The sequence below is a fragment of the Haemaphysalis longicornis genome, unplaced genomic scaffold (genome assembly GCF_048455015.1).
Source record: "Haemaphysalis longicornis isolate Haplotype H1 unplaced genomic scaffold, Haemaphysalis longicornis Haplotype H1 scaffold_9, whole genome shotgun sequence".
NCBI lineage: Eukaryota > Metazoa > Arthropoda > Arachnida > Ixodida > Ixodidae > Haemaphysalis > Haemaphysalis longicornis.
In genome coordinates this window covers 39,896,868-39,916,475 of record NW_027526460.1, presented here as the reverse complement: position 1 = coordinate 39,916,475, position 19,608 = coordinate 39,896,868, and the positions used below count along the sequence as shown (strand labels likewise).

Sequence of the window (19,608 nt, the reverse complement as noted above, 5' to 3'; positions counted from 1 at the left end):
GTCTATCGTGTACCCCATTGTAAATACATAGGGCACACTGTAAGTGACGTTCAACTGCCAATTGAAGGTTTCCGCGTAGCGCAAGCATAAGACAAATTCCGCCGATCCCAAAGCCCAGTGTTGTATTATTAGTCGCAGGTATGTCGTCGATCTGGCTGTCACGTTTGCTCAGCTAATGCCAGACTCCGTCAACGGTGCCAATACCCGAATTCTTTCTGTTGGACTTCGCATTACATTTGTACTTATGTTACTGCAATCAGATTCCTGGTTGCTTGCATTGATGTATGCATGTACGACTATTCACAAAAATTGGTGGTTAAATGCCGCGATTGACGTAGAATGAAGATTGATGGCAGACAAGCGGATAGATTGATTTGTTCTGCTGTTTAACGCCCCGGGGCTACACCCGGGCTATGAGGCGCGCCTTAGTAGAATGCTCCGGACTAATTTTGACCACCTGGGGATCTTTAACGTGTGCCGAAGTCTCAACACCCCGGCATTTTCGCTTTTCGCCCAAGCGGATAGGAACAAATGAGGAGCTTTTTTTCAAAATGAGGCATATCCTGAACAGAACAAAACGTGAGCAGAACTTCAGAAACAAACGATAATTTTGTTAACCGACATTAATTCAATGCTGTCGAAGCTAACTTCCCATAGATGGCACGTAAAACATATCATATAATAGCTTTGACAACGTTTCATATGGCCCCGGTCACAAATTTTCGCTAGTTTCAGAAATTCTGTTCAGGTGGATTTGACAGATTTCGAAAAAAAGCTCCTCAAATATTTAACACAACTGGTTTTCCCAATGTGTACAATTAGTGTTAATTCGAACCAAGTATACACTTATGCGTGCATGCGTTGATTCAACTATGATTGAAAGCCCCATATACTACTTACATTATGTTACACAGAATTGATACCGATAGGTGGGTATAAAAGAAGGGGAAGGTCAATAACACGACGAAGGGAAGAAATGCGGAACTTCGGGGGTAAGCTGTGGACTCGAGTAGCGCAGGTCAGGAGCGGTTGGAGGTCAATAGGACAGACAGACAGACAGACAGACAGACAGACAGACAGACAGACAGACAGACAGACAGACAGACAGACAGACAGACAGACAGACAGACAGACAGACAAACAGACAGACAGACAGACAGACAGACAGACAGACAGACAGACAGACAGACAGACAGACAGACAGACAGACAGACAGACAGACAGACAGACAGACAGACAGAGAACTTTATTGAGGTCCAAAAAATCCGCTGGCAGTCTTAGTGACTGCGTCCTATGGACGCAGGCCGCACTTGCGCAAGGGGCAGAAGTCTTTGTTCTTCCGCTCTCGCGCAAGCAATCTGGACAGCCCGGAGTTGAGTCACGTACTGAGTACGGTTCGGTGTCGTCTGTGAAGTGGCTAAATACGCTTATCGAGGGGAATGTACCCGTTTTGAGAATTCTAAAGGCAGTGGATTGTGGTCGCTGAAGCTTAGCGTGCGGGGCTGGGTATTTCTTTCTCTCTAGCTTGTACTGCACCGTGATCTCGTTGAAAGTTTGTATTGGACCTCCATAGTCTTCCCAGTCACTCACTGGTTGTCGAGCGTCCGAGGCCTTCGTCCTGCAGTGGACCTGAGCAGGCTGATAATAATGATAATGATGATGATGACTACTTACGTTCATTTCAAGCTTCAGACTGAAGTACTCAAAGTATGTCGTGTAGAAACGAACACGAACGGGCTTTGAAAGAGCGTCGTTAAATAATTGTAACCGTTTCTTACGAAGCATAAGGCACTATAACACATCTGTCCATACGTTCTTAGTGTAAACGCAGCTTGCAAAATGTGTTCACGCAAATTCGCGCCCATATAAACGGGAACTTCATCATCATCATTATGACGATGAAGTTTCCGCTTATATAAGAGCTTCATCATCATCATCATGATTTGAACATCATAATAAAATTCGCTGCATTATAAACGAGAGTTTACTCTGGCAAAATCAAACCTCCACTTTTATCGTCCTTTTATGACACTCAAACGTTCTGGTCTATGCAACAGGGCGTGGTTGTGGCTAGTTGGTTCACGAAAGACAGAAATACCGCGCGAAAGACGAGGAAGGCAGGAGTAGGACAGGACGAGCGCTCGTGCTGTCTCACTCCTGCTTTCCTTCTCGTCTTTCGCGCACGATTTTTTTTTGTTCTAGGCACTTTGCATCTAAGTAGATGTAAAGTTCGCACCTACAGTACGGTACCTGCGAACAATACAATGCCACTTGTGGTCTCTCTACCTCGCAATATGCATAACCCTAGCATTGCACAAGGCAGGCATTCATGCACACTGCGAGGAACCACCGTGGGTTCGAGCTAGTTGAGCACGCTCATGATACTGAAACGCCGTCGCGCCAACTTAACACCGCCTCTGTTGGGCAGGTGGAGAAAGGGGCGACAAAGGAATATGCCAAGGGTACGGAGGGAAGACGTTTATTTTATACTAACATTCTAGCCACATATTTTACAGTCCCAATTACACAATTTACAGTACAGGTACGTACTTCCCGTTAGGTGAAAGGGGCGATGGGGCGCCACGCGCAAGTGCTGGAGGCACACTGCGAGGAACCACCGCGGGTTCGAGCTATTTGAGCACGCTCACGATACTGAAACGCCGTCGCTCCAACTTAACACCGCCTCTGTTGGGCAGGTGGAGAAAGGGGCGACAAAGGAATATGCCCAGGGTACGGAGGGAAGACGTTTATTTTATACTAACATTCTAGTCACATATTTTACAGTCCCAATTACACAATTTACAGTACAGGTACGTACTTCCCGTTAGGTGAAAGGGGCGATGGGGCGCCACGCGCAAGTGCGCACGTTTCGTCGGCGCAGAGCCAGTGGGCTCTTCTGTCAGGGCAAATTCCGGGGTGCGCGCCCGTTGTGCGCGCGCGCATCGCCGTGCTGGCCGGATCGGCTCGCAGCAGCGAGGGAGACGGGGCCCATTCGCTCACAGGCGCGTACCGCACGGCGTGTTCGTCGAGTGGTAGGTACGGCCTTACTATATGCAAGCGTAGGGACAACAGGAGCAGCCTTGGGCACGGGCCGCAGCCGGAAGGGCTGGTGGGCTTTCGCCGGCGCCACAGAGTGGCAGCCGGCTGGTAAAGAAAGCGTCACATACCTTCGGCCAACGCCTTCGGCGTCCTGGAAGCGTCTCCCCCGAACGGACCCCCGCACAGGGCGCGCGTTCGCTTCCCGGCGAGAGTCGGGTTCGGGCCTCGTTCAAACGGACCAATGAGGTGAGGTTAGCTCCGCTACCAGGGCGGAGCGCCCACTGCGTGACAGTGTTTTATCGCCGCAACGGTCTCTGCAGGCTTCACCTCACGCAAGAGTTTGAGAGACGGCTCGGCTCTACGCAGTGGCGCCAAGACGAGCCGGAATTTTGGAGGAGAGAGGGGAAAAGCGCCGCGTGATGGCACAAACCCAGTGATCGCGCAATGGCCTGGGCGTCAGGATCCCCACACACTTCCCCCTTACATCGAGCCATCAAAAGTGGCAACAAACGATGCACACTACTCCCGTTACTCTCGAGTGTTTGTAACGCTCCACTCGCAACATCACAAAAAAATTAGGGATGTTTTGGCAGCGCCTACCAAGAAATATCGTGCGAGACAGCATAAATTACTGCTCATCAAGTGTCTGCCAAAAAAAAAAAAAAATTCGGCTACTTTTGCAACTGAGATGCGAAAACTGAGGAAACAGCGGAGCTGGTGGTCTTCACTCTTTAACCTCGCTTTTCTTACGTCTGCCTCTTTTTAAAGAGAAAGGTGGTTAAAAGCGAAGCTTTCCCGATGCAAGCTGAGTGAAATCAAAGTCCAAAATCCACCCTTCTAAAAGTCCAAAACTCAAACTGCCAAAGTCCACTTCAACGCAGCCAAAGTCCAAAGCCAACACCTGCACTACGAACCCAAAGGAAATGCCGTGCGCCCCCAATTCGATGATAGCGTAATCGGATATACGCCGGTTTCATAACGCGAGGGACCCAGGTTTGACTACGACTACGTATAGTAGTAGTAAAACGTTTATTGAGCCAAAAGGAGAGGGTACAAGGGCGTGGTTAGCCTCCTAAGTTCAGGAGGCCTCTTGTCTGGGCTGCCTCCAGGGCGCGCCGCACCAGGGCGACCTGGCACTGCGGTGCGGAGCTGGACCCCACACCTGCTCGTCGGCTCCTTCCCTCCTCGCCACTTTCCCTCACGCTTCTTGGCCCAGCAGTTTCCGCCTCTCCACTTCGCCGAGCGGAGTTTTCAGTAAACGATCCCCACGGATAGAGCTCAAGCTGAGACAGCGCCGCTGTTAATGAACTTCTGCGGGTATGCGCCACTCTGCAAGTATGGGAAACTTTGCTAGGCCTCAGAGTGCGGCGGATTCTTCCACCGTGCTTCAATAGCCGTTTCCCCCACCATACAAGCGGAGAAAACAACTATTGCCTTAGCCATCACTCAAACGATGCAGACACAATCATCATTGACTCACAGCCGGCCTGCCGTAGACACATGTGATAGGAAGAATCTCCACCCAGACCATGAAAATCTTACGACCAAATCTTCCGGGAAGAAACATCAAGATAGTGTGGACACCTTCCCATGCGGGACTCCCTGGCAACGCATCCGCCCATCGCCTAGCCCGAGAATTGACTTGCCGGGCATCACAGGAATGCCAGCCGGAGTCTGCACATGCGATAGTGACTTACCAGGAGATAACGCAATATTATAGGCTTAAAGGTAGGCATTACCCCCCTCCCACCCCCCTTTTGCTCACGAAAGAGCAGGATTGAATCATCGGCCTAATACAGACGTATATGTTCCCACACCAGGGTGTCCAACCGGAATTATTCCCGGTTCGGTTCGCGTTCGGGTTTGGGTTCAGGCCTTCCAAGTTCGGTTCTGGGTTCGGTTCCCGAGCACCATTCCATTCCGGTTCGAACTGGTTCGAGCCGGTCCAAAAAGATGCAAACGGGTGCGGAAGAAAAAAGCAGAAGTGTTTTTTTACTTTTGTATTGCTGTGTTTTGCATTGTTTCGTTTCTCTGTCAGGTCGGTATAAAACAAATTCATAATGTAGGTTTTTTTTGTAAGTGTTGACTTGGCCAACTTGACTGAACCATCCATTGCAAGATGTTTTCCAAGGGAGGCCAACGATTACAACAGTAACAGATGCAAAATAAAAGGTTCGAAGGGACACTTAAGGCTGTTTACGTGTGTGAATGTGAAAACATTACTCTTTATGGCTGCAAGTTTATATATTGAGGACGAAGATGCGGCCACTGACCAAGTCAAGGTGAAAACACAGAGACGTTTCGGAACCCGCGTCTTCGTCCTCATCATGATACCTGACCAGACGAACTTTCGTCGACCTCTTGACTACAAGTTTATATATTTTAGTTCATTAATACATTTAAGCTTAATTTTATTCTTGGCTCACAAATCCGCAGTTCATAGAGCGCAGTTTCTTTCTTGAAGAAAACGACAACAGTGACTCTACGTAGCCGCTGCGGTGCTGCCTTGTGCTCCACTTCCATCGTCTGCTACCAGTGACGGGCCGCACCTCGTCTTCAAATAACGCATCCCTGGCCAGCCGCTTTGGCGGGCAGGCAACGTTTATGGACAGCACAGACCCTGCCCGTTCGCCATCTTTTCGGTACCATCAAACGGCGCCACACACGCGCGCACGCACACGCACGCAAAAGGACACATACGCATACACGCACGCACGCACACACGGACGCAAGCACATGCACGGACATACACGTAGACACACACACACACACGCACACGCACGCACGCACGCACGCAAGCACATGCATGGACATACGCGCAGACACACACAAACACATGACGCGCCCACACACGTGCGCGTGCCGACACACACACACACACACACACACACACACACACACACACGCGCGCACATTTACGGACATACACGCAGACACACATGCACGCACACAAACACATGACACGCACACACAAGCACGCTCATGCACGGACTTACACGCACACACACGAGCGCACACAAACGCACACGCACACGCACACACACACACACACACACACCCACACACACGCACACACACACACCCGCTCGCAGACACCCACCCTCACGCACCAGCGCGCACACACACACGCGTGCACCCGCGCACTGTTCGCGCGTGCTGCAAGTTTCGTGCAGTGTTTCTGTGCTTTGTGGCAGAGCCTACCCCCCCCCCCCAAATATGTCACTACGGTGCGCTTGCCGCGCGGGGCCCGTTGGCGGTGACTCAAGCCGTTGCAGATAAAAAATATAAAAACTGACTCTTCACGTGGGGACGTGTGCCGGCGTAGCGGACACTGCTCGCCGAGAACTCCTCTTCCCCTTCCTCAGACTCAACGAGCGCCGCTGCTGCCGGCTCGCACAAACTCGGGAAAGGGTGTTGCGTGTGTCTACTATTTTCGGGCCAATTGCACAGAAGCACTGGGAAAGCCCCGCAGCCGTTACCGCTTCTGCGTATAAAACCCGCCCTCTTGGTTGGCAGATTCAATTCGTTTCGCAGCATCGAATCCATGCTTGCGCCCTGTCGAATCCCGCTGTAACCTTTCCCGGAAGGGTATTGCTTGTGTATCATCGCAGTTCACCGCTCGCCGTGCAGTAAACCGGTTATGCTTGCCTTCAGATTCTTGTCATCATCACCAAGGCAGCAACTTTTGCTGGCTGTTCGACCAACACGCTACCACACATGACGGAGTCTGATTCGGGGACGCCATTCTGAATGTAACAGCACGCACGTATATTCGCTTAATGAGGCAAGTAAAGCCCCGCATCGAAAAGATAGTTGGTACCTATACATGTACCTATATATATATATATATATATAGTTTTAACGGCCATTAGCAGTGCTAGAAGTCGACAACTATTCGGCGTCGGCGTCAACCTCCACCTGTCAAGCGTGGAAGGTGGCGTTTAGAAGGATTTCACTCACGCCAACGTCTACCTGCTAACAGACGGGCTAGAAGGAAGGAACGGCTATAGTGACTCACTGAATTTAGAGAAACAGCGGCGATACCAACTTGGTAATGACGGCAGGTGACAGCGATTTTAAAGATAGTAGCTCAGTCAATTCGCAAGCAGCAGTAGTGGTCACTGGTACCCCAAGGCTGCGGAACGGTAGCACACAGAGACGGTAATGAAGGACGCTATTGCTTCTATATTCACTGGCGAGGCGCGCATGCAGGTAACCATGTGAGTGCGCTGTCACTCGTTACGTCGGGCTCCGCGGGGTGGCGGTACTTGTCCGTGCTAAGCCCATGACTGTGTTGCACGTTACAAACTCTACCTCGCCGAACGCGAAGTATTGCCTCGAGTCCAATGTGAGTGCGATTTAACATCTGTGTTGACGACACCGTTGAGAATCGGGTTGAAACTCAGCATACAACGCACGCCGGTGTTTTTTTTTTCTTCGGCGTGTGGGCGCAGTGGCCAAAGCCGCGCCGTGTCTGTGGCCGTTTTCAGTGTTGCCAAGCGAAGAAATTGGCAGCTAAACTTTTCAACGAATATCACATATGTTTCCCTTCGCATCAAACCAGTTGATCGCTTTTTTTTCGTTCAGTTACGTTGCTTTTTACAGCCTTACCTCATACAAATACTTGTTTCGAAAACCCTTGAATGAATACATATATGCATTACGCAAATATTCACTAACTGCAGTGTGAGATGTCAATCTTACGCTTGAAACAACATAACGGCGCAATACGTGCATAAACAAGGACATTTTATGCCATTTAGGTTGTCGTCACCAGAAAAAAACTTACCGGCTGTGTGAAACTAAATTTTGTGATCAGTTTAGAGGGAGAGCGCTGCAAAATTTGCCAATGCCATGGACCTCAACAATATCGAGGTTGGTCCGACCGACTCGATATTTTTTCGTTCACTCTCTTCCAGAACGGTTTCACTAACCATTCCCGGAAACCGTTCGTAACGGTTCCGTCGATTCGTTCCGGTTCTGGTTCGGGTCCGAAATGGCGGAAAAAGTACGCGTTCCGTTCGGTTCCGGTTCCAGGGAAGCATTCGGGTTCGGTTCCGGTTCCGCTTTGACACCCTATCCCAGAACCCGCATAAGCCAACCTCATCGCCTCGAACATTTAACTTTTTGAGTGGCTGAAATGGTTGAACTGGACTACGGACGCCACCCGTCTGTGCCGATCATAATAAACGCATATTCTCTCTCTCTCTCTATCTCTCTCTCTCTCTCTTAGAGTGCGAGCACAGAATTCTTGTGGCCGGCTCTCTAGTGCTTGCACTCTGATTGATTGATTGATTGATTGACTGATTGATTGATTGATTGATTGATTGATTTAACTTTTTGAGTGGCTGAAATGGTTGAACTGATTAACCATGTAGTAAATCGTTTTCCGGTACACATCTGCAGGTATGTCTCACTGTTGGCGAGCTTGATTCGAGTTGCAGAGGGCTTCTACCCTCACGTGGCGCAGGTGTTGGCGTAAAAGCGTCGCCACCATCCCTTTCCCTTTGAGTCCTTTTTCTCCATTTCTCCGTTACAGTGACTTATGACTTAGCAGTTAAGAACACCCAGGAGAACGTAGTCATCAATCCCAAGGCATCGAACGCGCAAGGTCGTGGGTTGGGGTGATGACATCCCTCTTAGCATACAAAAGATAAAATCGTTTTAAGTGTATATAATTATCCACCGCATGGTTTCGGTGATCTGGCGACAGTCAACAGTCGATAATACTATTTGAATACTTTCGCAATGGTCCGCTAGTAATAACATTATACCTGCACTTTCACTGCAACGTACTATTGCATTTGCATTGCATATCGATATTGCATTGTATATCGACAGACAGTTTCCTTACTGCCGATTGTTCTATTCTAAGGAGACTATCGACAGTATCGATAATGCTATCGATACATTTTCACAACCAGCCCAGCTGCTACCGCACGTGTTACAGTGTGCCCTTTCTCAACCTTCGCGATATCCGCGAAAGCACCTGACGAGAGGTCACGAGGCGAGCAGAGCCAACACCGCGTTTCCCTCGAGCCTCCGTAAGTGGAGCAAGGTGGCTGGGACAGAGCTCGGCAGTCCGCAGGCGCCATCTGTTGCTTCTCGGCGTAACTAGAGGAAGGAATCGCCAGCGCCACTCGCCCTGTCTGCGTTTATCCTCGAATAAAAAAGAAATCCGCACAAAGGGATTCGAAGGTGGGTCTACTCGGCCCCGAAGCAAGTGCCGTGCCCCTACACATATCGGGTACAATTCGACGCAATTGAATAGCCCTACCACTGCGCTCAAAACTCCTACAGCCGGCTCGAGAAGCTAGAGCATGTGCAACATCTAGAGAGCACCTACTCGCAAGGAATTAGTCTGCTCGCAAAAAATGACTCGAGCGGGAGTAACAAGGGAACCCTGACGAGGGAGTAGTTGAGGGGCTAGCAGTAGTATTAACTCTATGCTAGCAGTGGCCGTCAGTCGAAATGATGCTGATGATTGCGACAGTGGGAAACGGCTGATATCCAACAACTGAAACTTTCAGCATTGGTTATACACGAGAAGTGACTAGGCCATGTGATAAAGTTTGGATACGAGCCGGCACGTGCCCTTTCCAAGTTGTTGACCAACAAGCCACCAGTCGATCATGTGCCTCCCATGCGTTCCTCTGCGCTCTGCTGAGCTTGCAAGCAGAGATTTTAACGAATTATTGAACGCAAATTTTGAACGCATTAGTGCCACAAGTATTTTTGTGCTCCGTGACGTTGACGGCCTCGTGGTGTGCCGGTAAGCAGTTATGTTAGTCGCTTCGCAGGCCGAACGTGTACGTTCTCTGCTGCTAAATAACGGGAAACTGAAAGAATAACCATGCCGAACGCTAGTCATCAACCGACTGTTCACAGAAAAGTATGATACCTCACACAACTTCGCTGCAGTTAGATACACGCATACGCAGGGGAACGTGAAAGACAGCTGCGTTAAACGCGCCAGACATTAATTAAAATGGCAGGCGACCCATGACACATCGTGCGGAAGAAGTGAGCGCGGATAAACGTTCACCGGCACGGGTTGCATGCAGGTGTGTCCGCGAGGTCGGCGACAGCGTCACCCGCTCTGCTGTCGTACGTGCACGGATCAGAGCAGCGACAGAAGCCAATCTCGCGGATGCGTTTGCGGCGCAGGTCAGTGAACCGCGCGCGACCGCCGCCGACCGTTCTGCCAGCCGTGCGGTATGCGTGAACCCTTTTATATGCACATGGACCGGTTGTGTTCGCTTTACACAGCTTCGGAAGAAAAGGCGCCCCGGGTTTGCGGGGCAAAGTCGTAGGAAGCGACGACCAGCGATGGCCCGCCCTAACAACGCGTAACCATGTTGAGCATTGCGAAATTTACAGATGACACAGCTATAGCAGAATTGTGGAGGATCACACGTCTTGCGAAGGCCCCTGGTGCAAGCGCGCCGCTAGCTTAATCACTACGTGACTTACGACACACGCACGTGCACTCACGCAAAGAAATGAAGAGGGCCGCTCCACGAAGTGAATCCGTTTTTCGCGTGAGCGTGCCTTCTCCCATTTCTGCCGCCATTGTTTACCTAATTATTCCTCTTTGTTTATCTAAATGATTATATTTTGCCTAATTATTCTCATTGTTTAGCCCATGTCAAAACACCACAGTTACGTATATTTACTCCACCGTGACAGCAGCACCGCTGGCCTCATTCGTGTGGCTGTGCAAACTTTAATCGCCGAGATTCGTACACCCGCGCCGCGAATCTCCAGGTTAGGGCCGATACGTTAAAGGGTAAAATTGAATAGCGTTTCCCCGAGGTGAATGTGAATGGTAACGTCTCCCGCCTAATTACCCCCCCCCCCCCCTCCACCCCCGCCGACCATCCTGGGTGTCGCCTAGCAACGCGTTTTCTTGCTCGCACGACATTATTTATCTTTATGACCTTGATTGAATGGCTTCGCACTCCAACGGGCCGACATTTCCTATGCACTCCCTTCAAAATGACTGACTGACTGAGTGACTGGCTGACTGGCTGACTGACTGATTGATTGACTGTCTGATTGATTGATCGATTGATTGATTAATTTGTTGGTTAATTAATTAATTAATTGTTTGGTTGATTTATTGATTGAGTGAGTGAGTGAGTAAGTGAGTGAGTGAGTGAGTGAGTGAGTGAGTAATTCATTCATTCATTCATTCATTCATTCATTCATTCATTCATTCATAGAAATGGTAGCTGTTTTATTATGCTTTATCCAATGCACCTCTGTGGATTAGCATTGCCACCGTGTGAATACAACATTGTGCTCGGCTTAAAACACACATTCAGCTATGGAACACATTACGGAAGACTCAGAAGGAACACGGGACAAGTGCTGTTCCTTCCAAGTCTTCGTCTACCTTTGCGCTGTAATGTGTTTTATAGCTGAGTACCAACTTGCCCAACAACATATTCTACTGCCATGTTCATCTTTCCATAGAACGCGATCTTAACTGACAGGCTCGATACGTACACCCAAGACACCACGAATCTTCAAAGTGGGAGTGTGTACGTTTACACGTGACAATGGTCGTGTGGCCATGTGAGTTGAGCGTACCTGCAAGAGCGACATCTGGTGATGAGGAGTCCATGGCCGGAAAACATATCCTCGGTATAGCGGTGTAAACGCCGAATTAATGCGTCCAGGGCTACGCTTTAGCCTGGCATTTCTCCGTTGTTTGTTTTGTGATGCGACCCACCCACATCCAACATTGCTCGTATACGACAGCCTAAAAATTCTAAAGTCATGAGCAATCATGATTTGGGACGAATAAAAGAACGTGAAAACGATCTTATTGCAGCTAGAGTTGGGTATGAGACGCAGCCGCGGTTGAGTGCAGTCCACCTTCCAATCTGAAGACTAACTGTAAAGCGTGCTTCATCGCAAGCGCATGCGTGATGATAGAAAGCCAACTTCAAGTAGGGTGGCGTGATGTCGCTGAATGTAAACCAAGTAAAAATTCGATAACCTAATTTCAGCTTACTAACTCGGCGATATTTGTTTTCGTAAACATAACGCTCACTTTGTTCGCACCCTGTACCGGGCGGGGGATCGGGCTAGGACACATCATGTAAACTGAAATCGAGGGCATTTTATCACGCGTCGATGTTCAGAGTGTATTTTCGCTATCGTTTTTGCCACTTATCTCTACACCTGTAAACAACATTAACACGTCTTAAAATTTCTGTGACATGATCAATCTCTTACAGTTTCATACGACAGCAAACAACTCGTTAAAAATGCAGGCGATGTTGTTGCCGTTATCTTCGTGAACGCGTTAACGTATCGTAGTGAACGCGCAGGTGTTCAGTGTGGGGTTGCACGTCTCCATATTCAAAGGGCATCCTATGGACACACAGGTCCCAGGGGATAAACAGAGACCTGCTCGTGATGAGCATTGGGAAGCACGTGAAGACGCCCGAATGTGCAATTTGCTGGTGGGACGTACCTGTAGCTTCACGGACGACGTGCCGGAGGGCAGCACTTGGACGTAGCCTCGATGAACCAAGGTCATCGTGAATCTGCCATGTAGAAGAAAAAGGGGAAACAAAATCGAAGTTAATTCATCTTTAGAAGTAACTGCTGAAAACATAGCTTATGGTGTCACGTGACAGATGCATTCACAAACACGCAATTTTCCACACAGTCCTCCTAAACCAGATACTCGTGTTCATGGGGATCAGATGACACGCCATTGATCCTCTCGAGCAGATGTATTTTGATTCTGCCAGGTGACACATCACGCTCCTCTAGAAACATCGCATTACCGCTCCTCGAGAAGGATTATGACGTGTTAATTCGATCGTCATCATTATCATTCTGCTTTACGGAACCCGTCACCCGACAGACATATAGCCCAACAAAAGACCGGTCCCGGGGTGGTACCCGGTATTCAATCTGGCTGACTGCGCAGAAGCGCCGTAACTGGTTGTGCGCATGCGCAGGTACGCCGCCGAGCGTGTATCGGGCGCCGTACAGAGACAGAGACCGCTCTTCCGGTCAAAATATCCTCCCGCTATCTCTCATGGCGCTCCGGCTTCTCATTCCGCTGACCACTGGCGGTGCAGCGGGATGGCCCGGTACAAAGTACGTGGGACTTTTATCCAGCTCATTATTCCGCTCCTCAGGTAATGAGGAACGGGGCATGATGATGGTGATGCCGGTGCGCGTAACGCACGTAGGTGCGCAGGTACGGACAATTCTTTTTGCGTGGAGCGAGGCATATATCATAACCCGCGATAAGAAAATCCCAGCGGTATTTACGTAGATTTCAAGAAGAGCTTCAGTTTGTGCTGTTTTAAATAGCGGCAGTTGCATCAATCCTGGAAACTAACAAAAAAAGCGCGTTTCCCACCAGAAACAGCAGTGCTACCACGATATTAGGACGTGGCGTACCCGGAATACGTGCACACTAAACTTTTTTACGCCATTACCTCCTAAAAAAGATGTAGTATAGGAGGAATAAGGGTGTTGGGAAGTCATTACGCCCTTTTTCTTAGGTTCCAGCACCCTAATTTGTAGTTTTACACCCTTTTTGTGTGGCAAAAAGGGTGTTGACCGACTGCAATACCCTCGGTTTTCTGTAGGGTGTTGATAGTCTGTGAAATCGGTGTTCAGTTGCAAAAAAAGAAAAAGAAAAACACAGCGGAGCTGGGGGTGGACCTAGCTTCTTCCGGAGTTGCTAAGTTTTGCTAAATTTTGCTAAGTTTTGTTTGGTCCTGCGATGTTCTTGCTCGGCTAGGCTACGTTCTGAGGGGTAAGGCCAAGTTGAGCAGGATTTTACGAGGCTGTTACAAGAAGGAAGGATTTTGCAAGAAGGAAAGCTCCACCCGCACGCTTTCGTTTACCGTCCGTCTGCCCCTCACGGGTCGGATGCCAAGGCGACTGCGCAGCAGTGGAAACGGCGCCGCCATCTTGAAACACCACGGCGGTGTGAGGCTGGTGAACAACCTGTTCATTGAGCCGTTCGCTTGGTGGAAGTTGTGCACTAAAATGGCTGCCACAAAACCAAGCGACAGACAGAGGCGGCACGGAGACGTCGTGCTGCCGAAACACCTGCTCAACGCACCAGACGCACCACTGGCTTGGAAGGTGTTCGCGTATGAACCGTGTTCGTTCGCCAAACAGCGAAGAAAGATACGAGGTTCTCTGTACTGCAACTCGGATTTTATTAGGAATTCGTATCAGCACGACATTCCGCAACAACCGGAGGCGCAAATGGAAGCTGCGCCGCGTGAACATGCGAGCAGTTTCGTGCGTTAAGGGACCGCACCAGCTTTCGGCATTTGATCTCTCCCTGCCAGGTGGCGACATCAGAAGCAGTGAATATTTTTAACGCACTTAAGCAAACCGGCTTTGCCTTTTAAAGTCCAGGAGGATAACGACTGCCTTTACCTGAGAACGAGCCCGCTACTTATCTTACGTGGTCGGTATACAATGCAACCCAGCAAAGTGAATAAAAAATTAGGCCATAAAAAATCAAGCTTAAAAATCCCGGGCCATCTCGACTAACCTGAAACCTGGGGAGGAGCGAAGCATGCAGTGTATAAGTGTGTAAGTGTGTTCTTGGTGCCTTGGTGGTTTTGCCAACGGAGATGAAACCATTGGGGAGTAGAGGTATACAGCTTTGCTGTAACATTCTCCTGACTTTGAAGCACGAAGCTCTCTAGTGTAAGGCGTAAACGAGTGTCCCGGCGTTTTTTAGTACGCGTTACGAAGCGCTCCAGCGCGAGGCCTAAACGAGTCTCCCGGTGTTTTTTAGAACGCGTTACGTTCTAGCGCGAGGCGTAAACGAGTTCCCCGGTGTTTTAGTACCTTGACTACAAGAGAAAACGCTTACCACGACGATATGAGACGCCGAGAGCCCCAGCCCCTAAGGGCCTCAGCCCCTAAAAGAGCGGTCCATTGTAACGACTCTTCAACAAAAACCGACCTCAATCCTTCAGACCTGTAGCAAGCGCCGCTTAAAGGCCCGTCGTCTAAAGCATACATTGCCATCTAATTTGAGGCTCGGCGGCACTCAACACGCGCGCACGAGGTCGCTTCGACGAAGGTCAAGATTTTCACAGGGACGCCACCGAAACAAAAACAGAGCGGGAAGAATGTAATCACAATAGGGGACAATTCAGAAGGATGCGCTCGGGCTCAACCCTTTGCCGCCCCCACGCACGCGAGGAAGGCAACCTTGGGAGGAAAGCGGACGTCTCGAAGATGGGCACCGTAATGAGAAGCCACGTGGGCGGCGGACCGGAAACACGGCAAACAAGGTGGCCCAGTTCTCGAACACGAGTCTGCGCGCGCGCTTCAGGGGACGCCGCACTGTGCACTATGCAAAGGAGGATCGGCGCGCGAGGTTATCCGTGCCACGGGCAAACGAGGACTTTCAGCGCCATTACCCTGATATGGCGGATGATGTTTCTCTCGTTCGCGCGCTCAGTGTAATCCGCAAATCGCCGACTTAACAGCGCCCCGAAGAATAAGAAGAAGCGACGCCGCGCAAGGCTGACACTGCGCTGAGAGCTTTCAGCGTGCAAGGAGGAACGAATGCACCGTCTTGCTCAGTTTGTGCTTGTTAAGCCGCGAGGCGTAACTAGACAGATCACTTGATTCGTGTCAGGCTGGTGCGGGTTGTTATTTCGCATGCAGGCCATGCAATGTACGCGCAGCGATCCTATGTTGAGAACAGCGCTTAACCGGGCTGGGTGCTTGAAAAACACACCGCGGACTAACAAAACGTTCTACCCGCCGCGGTGGCTCAGTGGCTAAGGCGTTGCGCTGCTGAGCACGAGGTCGCGGGTTCGATTCCCGGCCGCGGCGGCCGCTTTTCTGATGGAGGCGAAAAGCAAAAACGCCCGTGTGTACGAGATTTCGGCGCACGATAAAGATCCCCAGGTGGTCAAAATTAATCCGGAGCCCTCCACTACGGCGCGCCTCATCGCCTGCGTTGCGTCGGCGCGTTAAACCCTACAATCAATCAATCAATCATCAACAAAACGTTCTGTATAAAAAGAGAAGTTGCAGGTTACATCCAGGTTGAGGTCATAAGATGTAAGACGCGATAGCGTTACTTTGGCGTCGAGGGAGCGTTTTGGAACTGAGTTGCTGTTTTTACTAGTTATCCTTTCAAAGTGCTGAAGTTTAGTTACGAGAGCTAAACTAGGCGCAACTGTTTTTAATCAACACGGCGCAGGAGTGAGGCGTAGGCCATCCACGCTTTTGGGGCTTAAGATGTCGGCGTGAAAAAATGTCGCTGTGTTTTATCGGCCAGTTTGAGTGAGAAGGCGAGGGCCCCAGGGTTTAAAAGTGTTTATTAACAGCACAGCTGTTTAAGATTTTAGTTCCACCATCGATTGATTTATTGATTGTAGGATTTAACGCGCCGACGCAACGCAGGCGACGAGGTGCGCCGTAGTGGACGGCTCTGGATTAATTTTGACCACCTGGGGATCTTTACCGTGCGCCGAAATTTCGAATACACGGGCGTTTTTGCTTTTCGCCTCCATCAAAAAAGTGGCCGCCGCGACTGGGAATTGAACCCGCATCCTTGTGCTCAGCAGCACAACGCAATATCCGCTGAGCCACCGCGGCGGGTCGTCGAGCGTTACCAGAAAACTCAGCCCAGCCGAGCGCACGTGAGCGTACGCCTGTTGAGGAGCGCCCGGCGTTGTCCAGACTTGCGCATGGTCTTGCGCCACGTGAGAAGCTCGCAAAAAAAAAAACACAAAGAAAAATACCGAGCGCACGGGAGCGTGCGCCTCGTGAGGAGCGCCCGGTTTCGGCCAGCTCGACCTTCGGGAACACTCTGCCTACCGTTCGTGGCGTGATCTCTCGCGTGCTCTTCTACTTGCCAGTTCACGTGCGTTTTCCCCTGACGTGGGGAGCACAGACGCCGAGTTGGCGCTACAGACGCCGTGTTCGCGAAGCCGGTTGCCACGGATTCTAGCGTCTGCTAACGCGGTCCACTTTGTGAGAGATGTGAAAGCCTGCGGACACAACGATCCGGGCCTATCAGTCAGGAAGAACTTTCAGCGGGAAGTTCAGAGATCCATGTGAGGTGCAACAGCCACGTCTCCTACGAAGGGAGGCGCGGCATGCTGCGCCTTTTTTTTTTTTTTTTGGCCTAACTGAACGTTTTGGTTTTTTTTTTTTTTTGTAAGACCGAACGAGAGAGAGAAAGGCCTTTGTTGAGTACGATTTAGGGAAAGTTTGGAAAATGGGGAATAAAGAGATGGTAGCCCCGAAGGGCTGAACCCGAGGTCCAGGGCCCCAGAATTAGCTCACGTTGATCTTGAATTGACATGCTGGACTGGTCAGCCTACCATGGATATCGATATAACGTGAATATGTAATCTTCTAATTGTTCACATCTGAGCAGATCCTTGGATAGGACGAGGTTGCGTAGGAGAGAGTCAGTGCTTCCCCGAATTTAGCACGGTTTTAAACAATCTAGGACGTTTTATACCAAACACTTTTGCTTATCTAGATTTGTAGATGTATGCGTTGAGTTGTATCCTGCGTAGGGTTTGCGATTCTTCGGCGTTGAGATCCCCGTGCGGCGTGAGTAATAATGGTATTCCTATTGGCTTATAATGAAGAGGTGTTCTCATTTTTTAGGGGCAAATCACCTTAGGGGCTCGGGCTGTCGGCGTCTCATGTATATTAAAACACCGGAACACTTGTTTTTCAACGTCTCGCGTTAGAACGCTTCGTGCTTCAAAGATACGAGACTTTTACAGCAAAGCTGTATACTTTTACCCCCCCTCCCCCACTCAACAGTTTCAGCTCCATGGGCAAAAATGCCAAGGCACCAAGACCTAAGACGCCGAGCGCTCAGCATCGAAACCGCATTATACATTTCATCATAACTTCGAAACCGTATCATACATCGCAACCGCATAATCGAAACCGCATCATACACTTATACACTGCATGCTTTGCCCCTCCCCAGGTTTCACGTTAGTGGAGATCACCCAGTTTTTCCGAGAGCGGACTGTGGTAGTCGTGGGCAACACGGTGCATGGTATGCGAGTTCACGTATATTGGGTGTAAAGTGATGTTAGCTTTCATCATTGTGGTTTGGAGGATCTCTCAGGCGTTGCAGACAAACCCCTAATGGTTTTTTGAGAGTGTGCAATGATGGTTTTGCATCTAATCGATAGTTCCGCCAGCCGGATGGCCACAAGGCTGGGTCATGCTTGGCTTTTTTTCGTTCGTGTGTGTAGGAGGGTAATGACATCACGGCGTTTGTCACGGTAGTCCACTACGACAATTGTTGCCTTCGTATTTCCGAGCGTCCCGGCTCCGGCGTATAGTGGGTTTTCATGGCTTTGAAACTTTCCCCAAAGTACTGGCTCGCCGCCTGTCCTTGCGTGAACCTGGATCTTGTTTTTCGGTAGGGGGATGGCTTTTATGGAAAGACGCTGGATTGCAGGCACATCTATTATGGCATCCAGCGGTTTTTTTTTTTTTTTTTAAGTTGAGCCTGTATTTTATATGCTGATGAATTTTTTTTCTCAGACGTACTTTTGGGCCAGGCGAGGAACTCTCTGATTTTTTTCAAAGGTATTATATGACACAATTTAAAGAGGTGAAAATTGGGATTTCGAGAGCTGCATTACATGCTGTTCTGATATGCTGCCTTCAATGCGTGTAGGCTTCAGGTACGGCAGGATGTACGATATCTGACTATTGATTAGTGTCTGCATAAGTTTTGTCTTTTCTTTCATTCCCGTTCTTACCCTGTACAGGCGGCTTAGAATGTGATCCGACTGGACAAGGATTTCTAACATTTTAGCAATTGCAAGATCTGAACTGCCGCTTCTTCGTAGGGCCATGCCAAGCCTTCTTACGTGACTGTTCTCTGGGATAACACGCTGACTTATTTTGAGGAATAGCTTTTAATTGGCCACGTGGCGCCATTCATATATTTCCAGACAGATCTTGTACAGGTGACAGTGCCGCGAAAAAGTCGCGAAGCGATTTTAAAATTTGTGCAATGAGACGCAATATACTCGGTTTTGTTTCTTATTAGGATATATTTTGGTTCATTTCTGGATATAATACAGGCTTTTCTTGGTTTTTGAGAGCCTGGCGTTATTCTTCTGGCCGCCTTTTTGGCTAAGTGACAGAATGTTGGCGCCGGCCTCATTTTAGGCCATCGCAGAGGAGCTTTGGAGGTAGCGTAAGTTGCGAGCACGGCTGGCGTCCATGTCTGCCGAACATGAGGCTACACACGGCGCATAGAAAGGGAAAAAAAAAAAAACATCACTGCGCAGGCGCGGCGCCTGCGGAAATCACGTATATTTTCTTTTCTTCTTTTTTTACCGTAGTATCATTGTCCTTCTTTCCACAATATTCCGCTGCTCCTATAATCACGGCAAGCTCTCGTATCTAGCTGTCTCAGTTGTAGTTTCCTGTTAACACCGATGACGCACTTCCGCGGACGCTTGATGAGCACGGCTGATAGCGGGCGGCTGGCAGGCCACGGCAAAGTTGAAAAAAAATGAGCCTAATAACGTCATCGCGTAAACA

At 49.6% G+C, this 19,608-nt stretch overlaps 1 protein-coding gene across 1 annotated transcript in view; it reads right to left on the bottom strand.

The window, feature by feature from the left end:
- LOC144152664 (uncharacterized) overlaps positions 1 to 19,608 on the bottom strand; it is a 163,950-nt gene that overhangs the window by 140,638 nt on the left and 3,704 nt on the right. Inside the window, exon 2 of the mRNA XM_077684037.1 lies at positions 12,527 to 12,599. Within this exon, the coding sequence (XP_077540163.1) occupies positions 12,527 to 12,599 (73 nt within the window). The remainder of the gene's footprint in view (positions 1 to 12,526; positions 12,600 to 19,608) is intronic.